The 13,755-nt window shown below is 40.9% G+C and overlaps 1 protein-coding gene across 2 annotated transcripts in view; it reads right to left on the bottom strand.

Annotated features, from left to right (window-relative positions):
• zmiz1a (zinc finger, MIZ-type containing 1a) overlaps positions 1-13,755 on the bottom strand; it is a 138,032-nt gene that overhangs the window by 10,544 nt on the left and 113,733 nt on the right. For both annotated transcript variants that reach the window (XM_084735341.1, XM_084735343.1), the window contains 5 exons: positions 4,554-4,689; positions 1,933-2,047; positions 1,574-1,794; positions 932-1,133; positions 511-792 (listed from right to left, as the gene is read on the bottom strand). In XM_084735341.1, the coding sequence (XP_084591467.1) occupies positions 511-792; positions 932-1,133; positions 1,574-1,794; positions 1,933-2,047; positions 4,554-4,689 (956 nt within the window). The remainder of the gene's footprint in view (positions 1-510; positions 793-931; positions 1,134-1,573; positions 1,795-1,932; positions 2,048-4,553; positions 4,690-13,755) is intronic.

Below are 13,755 nucleotides of genomic sequence, written 5' to 3'. Positions count from 1 at the left end.
AATCTGTGACTCAGAGCTCTCCAGTCTGATGTTTAGAAAAACACAGTCCATTAATTATCTGTTCCACAGCGCCTCTCTCAAATCAGAGATGAAATGCACGCATCACTCCTGCTGCTGTGTGATGACTACAGGCCTTTAATCAACTTCACGGAAAAGATCCGACATTCTTACAAGTTGTTGAGAGAAACTCGCTCATTAAACAGAACATCGGTTTTTATGGAAACTGCGACTCATGTGGATAATATTAAAAGTAAGAATCTTGCTCAGTCACAGTAAAATTGCATTTAGAAGCACATATCAATCTCCAGAAAATGAAAAAGAGATGCAAGAGATAAGAGGTGGTATGAGCAGGTATTAATGTAAAAGCAATTTCGTGCCATGTGCCAGAAAAACAGGCGAAAAAATGTGTGCTCAAGGAAAATTTCATAAAAACTGTTGTTACTTCATGCCTGCGGGAAAATAGAGCGCACAATCTTCATTGTATTTTAATTATGGGATCTGTCCACTCACCTCTCCAGGATATGGCCTCTTCATCCCCTGCATGGGCATGCCCTGTCGAGGTCCTCCAGGATACCCTTGCTGAGGCATCCGCTGGCCGTGAGCTCCAAACGGCCCCATGCCCGGGGTCCGAGCCTGGTTCATGCCCATGGGAGGCCCGCTCATGTTAGGGTTGTTCATGGCTGATCCCATGCTGGCTGGATTCATACCTCCAGGGGGGCCTCGTGGGCCTGGCTGGTTCATGAACTGGCTGTTGTAGGCCTGAGCGGGGCCCATTTGGAACGACGAACACATCTGGAGGCAAAACAGAAGGTTTTAGTGTTTCACATGATTACTTTGGATCTCCAGCAGCTGGCTGGATAATTCCTGTGTATATTTGTATTTTGGTAAGTGGTTATGGCTGTAAACATCTGTTAGCAGATGTGTACTGTACCTGTCCATACTGGTTCATATCTTTATTCTGGGTTTCCTGCAGAGCTGCCACCGTGGCCGTCGCCGTGGCTGTTGCCGTAGCAGCAGCAGCGGCGACAGCAGCAGCTGCAGCGGCGGCGGCCGGCTGAGTGAAGTCACCAGGAGGACGTGTGTGGGAGGTCATTCCCATCCCACCTGGAGGGGCATTTGGGCCTCCAGAATAACTAAACAAAAAAAAAAAAAAAAGAATGCATGTTTTAACCATCACAAATTTTAGACAAATGCTATTTGCACCCGAGGTGGCATAGCCTATGTGGCTGTTTATTCACGGACATATATAGCCTAGCAAGGCAGAGACAAGCACCCAGGTGTCCTTAGCCAATAATGCTATATTTACGGTCACAAGGCAGAGACAAACCATGATATTTTTCTAAATCTAAGTAGTTTTGCCTAAATCTAACCAATTTGCAAATGAAAACTGAAAATAATAATTAAAAAGACAGTATAATAATAAGCCAACTAAGTCTAAAAATGTTACAAGCATAAGCAAGCATACAAAACAGTAGGATGTGAATAGTCAAATAGCTGCCAAGTGACTATTCTCATGAGGGTGCAAATAGATACTCCATAAATTTTATTTCTTGATTTGTATCCAGCCTCTTACCTCCCGCTGTATCCCCCGGGGCCTCCAGGATAGCCCGGCCTGCCATACATGCCGTGCTGCGTGTACGGTTGGTTGGAGCCTCCTTTGTTTGGAAACTGTTGCTGCTGAGCATTGAACTGGGGTGAGTTGAGCCCTGCTGCGCTGCCAGACATACCTGATCCCATCAGGTTACCTCCAGGATTCATGGGGTTATTGCTATTTGCCATGGGATTACCGAGCACCTGGATTTAACAAGGCATGACGGAGGAAGATAAATTATCCGTCAAGTTTGTAAAATTAACAAAACCTTGTGCATCAAGGATAGACTGAGTTTTAGAACTTATAATGACAGACTGGCTGCTGCTCATGCACGGACGTACCTGACTCTGTGACGTATTGGTCACGCCCCACACTGTTGTAACCACAGACAAGGACCCAGGGGGCTGGTTGGTGTTTTGTTGCCAGGGGACAGAGTCATAGGGAAAGGATCCATCACTGGAAAGGAGATCAAAACAAAAACATGTGCCTGATGTCACATGAAGTTTCAACTGGCCGAGGAAAGAGCCAGCGGAGTTGCATACCCGTCCAAAAATGTGAATAATTTGGGAATTCTCCTCGCCAAAATGTTAGGCAATTTGAAATGTTTGGCGGTGAATTTCAAAACACATTTTCAGCCAGGATATGTGCTAATGGCTGCACAGCGAGATGAGGAAAAAGCTCCAAATGAGCCGATAAGGAGTTGCACGCCCCCACACACACCAGTAAAAACTAAATGTGATTAATTTATTTCTTTGAGCTGATTAAAAAGCCTGTGGATATGGATAGGTAGAGAGCGGTTGGAATGTTTAGCATTCAGCTTTAAACCAAATATCAGTGCAAAATATGAGAATCTGTTACATATAATAAACAAGATAAATCCTCAAGGGGTGAGGCAAGTGGCCAGTGGAGTGGGAAGGAACTGCTGTTTTTGGAGAGCAGCTTGTTTTCGCTCAGAGGTTAGCTCTTGGAATGGACGACGTGTTCAATATTTCCTCATAAAGGCACAACATTATCCCAGGATCCTCAGCAGAGGCAAACAGGACTCCTGGCTAACTCCTGGCTTCCTTCATCTTCTAGTTCGAGTGAGTGAGAGACATGAGCACACAATGTTCCAAAGACATTACTTCACAGCTCTCTTTCTCTGCCGGTTTGTCGCTCCACCCCAAATCACCTCAGCTCCACTCCTCTGGCTCTCTTCCAAATAACGTAAAGCCTGTGTGTCTTGGTGTGTGCGTGTTATATAAGCGCTGAATTCGACAAAACACATTCATGAAGACCAGGGCCACTACTGCACCCTGTCTGTTAAAGCTATGAAAGTGAACTTCAGCAGGCTTTATTGGATTAGTTTGGTTCAATCTTGGAAAATGTGTCATCTAAAAATTTGGGGAAAAGCAGAGAAATAAGACATCAAAAGCCTCAATGAAAAAGCTCCAGGAAAATAATGACAGGTACCAATTTGTCAGTCATAAATAATTTAAAATCATTAACTGCATGCAACCATATAATTTTCTTTTCTTTCTCCTCACTTTCTTTTGTTTACATTTTTCTACTCTGTCTTTCTCTACAGCATTCTTGACACCTACATCTCCCTACACACACACACTTACCCGCAGCACCCATCCATACTCACACCGTAACAGCACACACACCTAACCTTGTCTGTTGTGCTTTAGTGGCTGTTATTGCCTCTGATTGTATGTTGTGTTAACTATTACTTATTCACCTGTTATGTACGGTTATTTCTCACAATTAAAAAAATGCATGCATTATAACACTGTTTAACATTTTTTGTAGAAATCATATGAATGAGTGGGTGGGTGGAGAAAAAGGCGAACACCTGCTGCAAGTTTCTGGTAGTTTTTGAGGTTATAGTTTGTTGCAGTCTGAAAGAAAAACACTGCAAAGTATGGCCAAAAACTAGCCAGACAAAAAAACACTGCCCTTGAAAAGCCACAGTTCTCTCATGACATAGTATATATGGGTTTTGACATCAAGAAATGTTTATTACTGAAGATAAAAGTTGCATGCTGGCTGTCTGTTGCACTGTGATTTTGTATTGATGTTTATTAAAGGGCTTTAAAAGATTTAACCTCATATGCACAAAATATTCTGTTTTTTGCTCCTGTTTCAAGAAAATCAATATTCTTCTTAAGCAGTTTACATGGCTAATGAAAATGAATATTCCACCGATATTCCCATTTACATGCATTTTACATGCATGCTCCAATTAACATAATGATGTATGTCTTAAATATATTATATCCAAAGCATACATGAGCATATCCAAAAACCTGTTAATATCTAAGTCTTTTAATAAGCCTTAGAAGTATGTTCCCAACCAGAAATGTAGGACTTTCTTTTGTGCATGCATCTCTACCCCAGGCTTCCAAACTCTTGGTTAGCTGGTTTGTTTACAGCACACAGGCCGTGTGTCGCAAACTGTGGTCAAAACCCCAATTGAGATGCATATTCAAAATGTGCTGTATACATGTCCAAAGAATGCTCTTAAAATCTGAATAATATTGGCATATCCTACATATCTTAATCAGAAAATGCTAAATTAGAATAAGGCCTAATTCAGATTAATTAAATGGAATAAATTCTGAATATTGTCATATTCTGAATAACAGTGGAAAATTAGTATACAAGTAAGTAAAGTCAATGCTGCCTTTATTTAACAGACAACTACCAGAGGGCAAACTGGTGTATTATCAGTGTTTTCTCCCTTTGACTGATTGATTACGTATGTGTGGGGCAGATGTAGGCTGGGGCTGTTGCTGGTGTGAGCAAATCATTCTCCCATTTGTATTGTTAAAATAGGGTTGCAAATTCTGTGCATTTCGCTTCTTTGGTGAGGTGGAAAAGTAACCTTGAGCTGAACTGAGAATCTGGCGTTGACTCTGAAAGATAAGCACCGTCTTTCTTCATCTGACAGGATATGTGTCAGAGGCTCCCCACTGACCTGTGTGTGAGGCCGGGCTTCATGCTGTTCATGCTGGGCTGCATAGGGACTTTTCCCTGCGGTTCGTTCTGCCTGTTCTTCTGGTGACGCAGCAGGAGGAGACGACCCAGCTCCTCGCACCACGACGACAACAGGGCTGTGAGAAAAACACACACAGACACACACACATAACCATGTGTATTAATCTCCCATCAGCACACACATACACACACATTTGCCTGCATGAACAAGGATCTACTCTAGTGCATGTTTATGTTTCTATGTGTGAATGATCACACAAAAAACAACTGCATTTTCTTGCTTTCACTTATAAACACACTTGAAATAAATAGATTTACCCTGTCAGGTCTCAGCAGAGCAGTATACTGAATTTAAGAGCCATTCAGCCTGAAGTTATTGCTAAAGCCTCCAGGGGGCAGCCTAACTCAATAAACCTACATTGATTATTTGCCTGTGTGGATTTCACAACCGTTACATCACACCATCTCTACCTGCAGAGTAAAATATAAACTGAAATCATTTCCACAGCACAAAGGACCTCCCAGGTTTTCTGCTAAAGAGAGGGAGAGGCTGCAATGGAGCGTGAGAGGCAGACACAGGCAGAGGGATCAGGGTTGCAGATATCATCTGTGTAGGAAATAAGAAACTGTGATACTTTCACTCTCCTCCACTTTCTTCACCCATCAACACCACTTAAATCTTCTCCACACTCTCCATGTCCTCTCATTTCTCTAAGGACTAATCACACTGAGATATTTTATTTTTTTGTGCCGATGATGTGCCAATTTTATCTTGTTTTTATTTCTACAATGCCAATCAACTTGTCTTTCTTGAATCAATCAGAGTTGTGAGGCTCATTTAAACATGCTGCCTGATTGTAGAAAGTTGTCTTCCTGACAAACAAACAAAAGAAAGATTACTGCGTTCAGTGCCTAATTAAATAATTTAACATGCTATTTTTAGCCCTGTAGACCCAGATACACCAGCTTTCAGGATGTGCTGTTACCAGGTTTGGGGTTTGCAAGATGTGGAGTTTTTGAAAATGTTGGTGCCCCCGAGGTTTACACAGTGTGAAACATTAAAAATGGAGTTACATTATAAAAGGCCACAAATGCACAAGTGTCTTTCAAAATGCCTTGTAAATGAAATGAAAATAAAAACATGGTTGCAAGCAGACAAAATCAGCTTTTTGTTCTTAAAAAAAGTTTTCATATCAACATAACAGGACAATAACACCTCACAATATCAGTCTGGCTCTAACTTGTACAATAAGATATACCAAATCTGAACTGTTTGAGCTAAAATGTGTTATAATATCTGATCTGACAAGAGAATGTTTACAAAGACAAACAAAAAAAAGAAGAGGAACAGGGGAAGAAAAAGGAGAGGACAGGAATGAAGAACAGAGCAGAGGAGCAGTAACAGTTTCTCGCGGAGGGTGGAGAGCGCCAAGCCTCCTAGTTAAAGAGGAATTATTCCACCCTGCCATTACAGAGAGCTTATCTCCCCACTAAATCACCACCTCCACACCGAGGGACTGTCTCTTCAACTGGCAACCCACCATTTAGACCTAAAGATCAGCTTCAAGCACAAGTGATGGAGAGAAAGAGGCAGGGGAGGAAACGGAGTGGCGGTGACCTGTCATATCAGTGTGGCTGCAAGCGACCAATTCTAACACATGGCCAAGGCCAGAAGTCATTACTAATAGAGGGAGGGTCGTGCATACTTTAGCAAGCTTGATACAGTGAACGTGACCTTGTTTTCACCTCAGTCTCCTGTGCTAAAACCCCGGCCAACACCATCACACACCCACAACTACACTACCGTACCCGTCCTCTCACTTCATCTCTTCACTCAGCTGTTAAATGCCCTCTCACACACTGAACACACCCACATTCCTCTCAGTCATTTTCTGCTGACAACTTCCATTGTGATCCATCTGTTTAAACGATTATTAATTAAGATGTTTTTTGTTAACTTCGCTAATGGAAAACAAGAAGATCAGATGCTAAGAGCACAGCCAACAAATACATGAGAATATAAAGGCAAAGTCCTCTTTCATCTTCCCATTTATGCCCATTTCATTTACACAAGGGCCAGGTAATTAAATCACACACTTTCTACTGACTGAGGGCTCTAACAGCCACCTGATGGAGATGAGCCAAGGCCAACAACATAAAAGCTTTTCTGTTAAAACCTTTTTTCACTCCATACACCGTCTTTACATCGGTGGCTTCCGCAGTCATAGAAAAGGTCCAGGGCCCCAGTTTTCCAGAGCCTCCTTAGCGCTACATGCATCGTAAGCTGTACTTTAATGTCTCCTTTTAGCTTATGGGCTGTTTCTCAGAGTCTCCTTAGCTAAAGTATACCTTCTTAAAGGTATAACTTTAGAAGGGCAGTCGGAACCTCTACCTGAACCTATTTTTTTGGACTGACAAAACAAGACATTTAAAGAGGTCTGAAAAACTGAGATAGACATTTTACACTGTTTTCTGACGTTTTGTATACATTGCGCTAGATTGAGCATTATAATTAAATTTAGTCTTTGTTGCTATTTGGTAACCATTCCTAGATAAAACAATTTGTACAGTAAAAACTGACTTTGGGCAAATTGATTTCTAACTCACCTGCCTGACCAGACATGTGGAAAAAAAAAAAATCAACATTACCCTGACAGTCTTAGAAAAGACATTTATTAAAACTATGCAGAATGTAAAAAGAAAAAGTAGATGAACAAAGAGAAACATGACAAATGTTCACTGTAAATGATGAGCGCTTTTAGATTAATTTACAGCATCATAAAATAGTATCTTTTGTTACATGATGAGCAAATTCCACAACAGGCGAGATTAAACAGCTCCATCTTTGGGGGGGGAATTGTTCTCATTCTTCATCTTCACACAGAGCGGGATGAAAGTTAAATGGCATGCTTATAGCTTTACCCAAACACTGGATATCTAGAAGATCAAGTAGCAGCTCTGCAGAACGTCAGTGCTATTTGCTGATGTGTTGACATGACAGTTTACAGTTGAGTAAGAAAGTAGAAACAGTGTAGCTACAGTATGTAACGTCAGGCTTATCTGGAGCTGGCAGTGTTGCCTGAAGGCACCTTCTCCAGTAGTTGCTGGTTTAATATTAATAATGTTTTCACCCTGAGTACATACAAAATAACAAAAAGGATAACACTGGAGCTTGAAACCTGTAGGAGCACGTGAAGATGAGCCAGTTGGTTACACGCAGCTTTGTCTTTGTTAAGAACGACAATTATGTCTGTCTGTTTAAATATGGAAATTGCACCTCAGTTTACTTAAGACATGCAATTCCTCTGAGATGTTTAAAGGTGTATTTCCCTACCTCGGAGCAAAGTGGCTGCTGATCCCAGTAATTGAGTTTATTTAAGCTAATCTCCCCATTCATGCCTTTAAACTACAAGCAGAGATGTCAAAATCTATAACTACATGTCAAGCTATCCCTTTCATCAAAGGACTACTGCTGTGGTTGACTAATGTGACACTGAAGCCTCAGGTCTGAAGCCGCGCTGTTGGTGTTGAGGTCTGTTCGCTGGATTCTCTGTAATGCTTTGACACAGAGACCTCTCCTAAACCTAAAACTAACAAGTGGTCTGTTCTGTCCTCGGCCAGCAGCAGGGAGAGCAGAGCATAAGCTGATTTTCCAGAAACCTCACCTGAACCCTCTGCGAACAGCTCTGTTTCTTAGAAGCCGCAGCTTTTAATTGAGTAATGCCCAGAGACATATGGGCCCTCCTCGCTCAGGCTGTATTTAATGCCATATGGGTGACTGATAGCAGGAGCCCCGTCTCGTTCTCACCTCACCTCAGCCCCTCCGGGAGCAGCAGGCAGGGAGAGTAAGCCCTGGTAACAGGCTGCAAGGCCCATTAACTAATGACAGAGTGTGTGTACAAGTCCTCTTTTACAAGGAAACCCCAATGCTAATTACTATGAACTCTGAAAGTGCTGCAAACGTGTGTGTGAGTGCAAGAGTTTGTGTGTGGTAAAAGCCTCCGAGCGGATCATTTTGCCAGTTAAATCACGACAGATTGCTAACTATCAGATTCTAGGACACTTTAAATGTGTGCACCCCAAGATAATTCAGTTAGCTGCACAATGGTGACACCACTTTGTCTATGAACACCTGATACAATGTAAATGTGAAGCCCGGGATCCACCACATGTACGCAGTGGGTGATGAACTGCCGTGCTCTTTAGCAAAGCAGTTAATTCTTCCCAGGTGGTAATCACTGCACAAAATGTGTTATGTGACAAAAGACAAAAGTATTACTTTAGTTTAGCCTGTACAGTAAAGAATAAAACGGCCTGATTTAGTTCCAGTGCATGGAGGCCAGTGATGAAGTGAACTTCCACCCACTGAAATGTCAACTTCAGTGCAAACAGATTTTAATCTCTCCTGGACTCAGTCAATTATTTTGCAGTGAATGGTATCCTCTGTGTTAAAAGAGCAGGAGAGCTCACCCCCCAAAAAAACCCCAAAACAGTCCATGTCTTGTCATTACAACCTATTCTCTTGACTTCGGCAGGTAAAGTTGCACATGTAGTCCAACATAAAAATCACTTAAACATCAACTAAACTATTAAAGTAAAATATTTTACTGAACAACAAAATTATATGCAAGTGTAAATGTGGTTATATGCTACATTTACATGTGTGCGACAATAAAACAACTATATTGTTGTGCTGGGTAACATTGTCTCATTTCATCAAGATTGAACTATCAATGACTGACCATCTAACTTGAATATGAAGATATTATCTATTTATTTAAAAAAAAAAAGGCGACAAGCATAGATGTCCAATCACCCCCCCTCCACACACACACACACACACACACACACACACACACACACAAAACCCCATTCTCAATGGCAGAACGTGGAGAGAGTCAATAACCACAGCAAAAGGCAAAAGTGTATCACCAAATCTCCTGTCCTGCTTCTACAGAATTTGATCCAAATTAATTTCAGCCAGGTGTTCATTTACCCAAAGCAAACACAGGAGAAAGGCAGAACTCAAATGGTAATAAAAGAAAAAAAAAAACCTGCTCATGTCTTGCTCTTTTCGGTGAATTTTATTTACAACAATTTAACTGACCAAAGCGCTGATAAATCTTGGCGTCAAGCAGGGTCCAAAATTAACTTTGGCTAGTGAATGTCCAAATTTTACCAGCCACTCAATAAACTACCACTGTTTTTTGGCTGATGATGAGTGAAGCAAATCTACCTGCCACATGCATATTTTACCAGCATTTGGCTGGTTGCTGGTGCTAATTTTGGTCTCTGGCGTCGAGTTTAACAAAGCCTTCATCATAGTGCTGTGGAGTGCTTTTTTCCTGGATTGGGTTTAGACAAACGAAACAAACTTTTTCTGAAATTCAGTATAATATTGATCTGGAATCAATGATATGTTATTACTATAGTCTCATGTAGCAGTTGTGGGGCTTAGCTCTTTTGTTGCTTTCTTAAATTTATGTTATAGATGGCAGACCCAAGAAACCTGTTGTAAAGATGATGTTACATGTGACTGTTGCAGCCTTGTTTGTCTGTTTTTTGTACAATAATAGAAAGCAGCAGTTGGTGCAATGAACGGGCAGTAGATTGTAAGTTCTTGCAGCTGCATGAAATATTATATGTACTGCAATCCTGGCATGTGACTATGTTTAATATAAAGTATATACTAGGAGGCTCAGTTACACAACTAAATAGGTTGATTTTGAACGATAAAGTTTTTGTTGCATTCTGCAGGAGCATTGTATTAATTGTGCTAATATACATGCATATAAATGTAAACAGTCATCCAATTCATGTATGTATATCCATTCAATATTTTCCTGTTTTTCTAACTTTGCACTATTTGTATTGTTTACAACCTACAGAAATCTTGATTTGCATTATAGCCTTAAGACTTTTAGACTATTTTTCAAATATTCCTATACACGACAGGCTTTTACCATTCTTTACCTTTACTTGTTTTCTTGTCCTTGTCTATTGCTGTGTAAGTACACTAAGAGCAATGCATAACTGGAGTCAAATTCTTTCTATGTGTACACATACTTGGAGAATAAAGCTGAATCTGATTTGAATTCTGCAGGATTAAATCAGTCTAAATATATTAGATAAGTGTTCAGATGGAAAGCACATCCCTGCCCTCAGACTGTCCATCCTCACATCACCCCTGGTCCTGAAATGACCACACTCTGTCTGATCACCAGCTCTGGTGACGCCAGGCTTTGATAGACACATGTAATACCGTGCATGCAGCTCTGCTGTAGTTTTGCTTATAACAACACAGACAAGGTAGAAAATACTACATGAAAAATTGCACTTTCTGAGCATGAACACTGCAGCACTAGACAGAGAAGCCTTCTGAGACAATGTGTGGGATGATAAAAAAGAAGCAATTTATAATAGATATCATAGGCAGAGGTCTGTAACACACTGGCAGGTAGGTCTGTGCTGTGTGGGTACAAAATATTATGCAAAAGACAAATATGGAGGGGATATAAAATCCTGCAAAATAAAAAAGTCATGCTTTTTGCAGAAGTGTAATGGAAGCCATTTAAGCAGTCAATGATATCCCCCATCCTGCCCCCTCTCTGTTCAGCCAACTTCTTCCAAGAGAAGAGCATATCAAATGGGCTTTAGTCTCAACAGCTTGGAGGCAGAAGAAGTCAAACGTGCCCTGCAGAGAGACAGCTCCATGTCAGAAATCACATTCAACCAGAACCAGGCCTTTAATGTAACTAACTGTTTGCACGGATCAGAATATTCCAAATCTGAAACTGCCTCTGACTTGAAATGTGTTATTTTGTGTCATTTTCTATTTAATTGACTTTTAAATTTGCTCATTTGCATTGGTAAAACAATCTCTTATCTGGCTGGTTTGACAGAATTTCATCCACAACCTCTGGCAGTACACCAGACATGAGGACAGAGGGGGGTAAAGGATGGATGGATGGATGCTAGACAGAGGACAGGTGGAGATGGAGGGAGTGGGCAGATCCCCTCCTCCCCAGGATGTGTGTGGGTCACAAGCCAAAAAGATGCTGCAGCCCAGAAGGGAGGGTAGGTAGCTCTACCTGAGTCACTCTGACATCTCCTGCAGGTGCTGGTTTCTGTGGGGTTCAAATTACACATTTTACAACTGGGCAGAGTTATAAGAATCAGCATGAACACCAAACATAATGCAGTTTATGACGCCTAGACCTGACTAAAGGTGCAAAATGTTGGAGTTCAGGTGGGAAATGTGGGATCTCCATGTCATTTATGGCCAACAAAAAACAACAAGCACGTGTGTCTATTGCATTTTAATGTAGTATGTGGCGTGCTGAGCCAAAATCAACTTCATCGAGACTTGCTGCAAATATTGAGATTTTATTGCAGCTTTAAATGGTCATTCTCATGTGTTACATACAGTCAATTTGTGTGCTATTACACATGGCGAAGCACTGTGATGTAAAGTTTATATTCTTTGCATATTTAATGTCCATTTCCAGATATACTTAGGAAAAAAATAGTGATATTTAACTAAATTCATCTACAATTTCATTGCATTCTTACACTCTAAAATACTTGAAATATATACAAATTTTAAAAATCCCTGCAAAGTTCTGTACATTAGAGCTGCAACTAACAAATACTTCTATTCCTGATCCATCATAATCAGTTAATAATGGCCTTCACAATATCCTAAAGCACAAGGTCTTTAAAATATTTGTTTAGTATGGCCAACAGTTAGGTCCTACTTCCCAAATATTTTGATTGGCTGTAGTTTTCAGTTACACCACTGCAGGTCAGACACTTTTCTAACATCTGTTTTTTTGTGGCTGTTAAGGAAGCAGGAAATGCTGTCATCACAGTTTGCTGTCCATTAAACTGTGCACACGTGGGTCAAATGCACGTTAACCTGTCACCATCAGCACAAAGCCACAAGCACTGATATATATAAAGATGGATAACATGACAACTCCCCAAAAGTGAAGCCAAAACATCTGGGTCACCCACTGGTGGCTGGATGCAAACCCTGCCCTCTCCATGTTAGTAGATGAAACACGGGTCAAACTAAAACATCAATATCAAATACATTTTTCTTTAACATCATTTCTGTCATTTTAGGTAGTTCTTATCACACTGATGTATGTTCAGGTGCTCATTTTTCTGATCTGATCTTTTTGTTTTTAATTAGTTATCTGACGCTATAAAAGGGGTATTTCATGACAGCTGACTTGTAAGTGAGTCAGCTGGGTTTTGGGCAGAAACGTGGTACTGTGACTCCGACATCGATCACTACTGCGCAGACTCTCCAAATGACATCACTAGCACAAGATGGCAATGCTCGTATATCGGGAATATTTTGGCTTCATTTATAACAATGACAGGTAGTAGCATCCATCTTTATTTACCATGTATTTATGGTCACAAGCTAGGCAAATACCAAAATGCAAACTACCACAAGGCAAAAAGTAAATGCAGCTACAACAAAGACTTGGAAAACTACTTGTTAACTGTCTTTTGTGTGTTACTGAATCAACCAGAGGGCAAAGCATACGGGTGTTACAAGCTAAGGGGCAGAAAGGAAATGTTTATTTTTTTAATCCAAATATTTTAGACCACCTAGTTTACAGTAATAAAACAGAGAAAGTCAGAAAAAGGAACAACTTTTTGCATTTTCAGTTGAAAATGACAAACAATGAATCAATTATTAAAATAGCTGCTGATTAATTTTCTGTCTATCGTCTAATTGCTGCAGCTCCTCTTCATGTGCTATTTTCTGCATCCTGTGACATCAGTGCATGGAGTGACATAACAGATCACATCAACTACACAGCGCTGCAGGTTTGCTTTGGGTACATTTGTTATGACAGGGGTTACGGCATATGGATTTGACCTACATCCTCGCTGGGATATAAAATTCAGGTAGCGGTAGTCGGTGTATCAGCGTCACATGCTCGGTGAGTCAGCGTGTCCTGCTCACAGTACTAAGCCTGAGGGGTCACAACCTTCCACATCTGTATCAGAGGGCTGTCACAACACTCATGATCCTACATATGATCACACACCCATTATCCACATCTGAGTCACACAGTAAATATGCACAGTGGCGCTCTAAGGCATGAAAAAGCAAAGAAGTAAATACACATGCATACAGGTATGTGGACACAAGCGTACAG

Source organism: Lutjanus erythropterus, chromosome 14, assembly GCF_056507025.1.
Source record: "Lutjanus erythropterus isolate fLutEry1 chromosome 14, fLutEry1.hap2, whole genome shotgun sequence".
NCBI lineage: Eukaryota > Metazoa > Chordata > Actinopteri > Lutjaniformes > Lutjanidae > Lutjanus > Lutjanus erythropterus.
The sequence above is the reverse complement of the archived record's forward strand: the minus strand, read 5'-3'. Positions and strand labels throughout refer to the sequence as shown.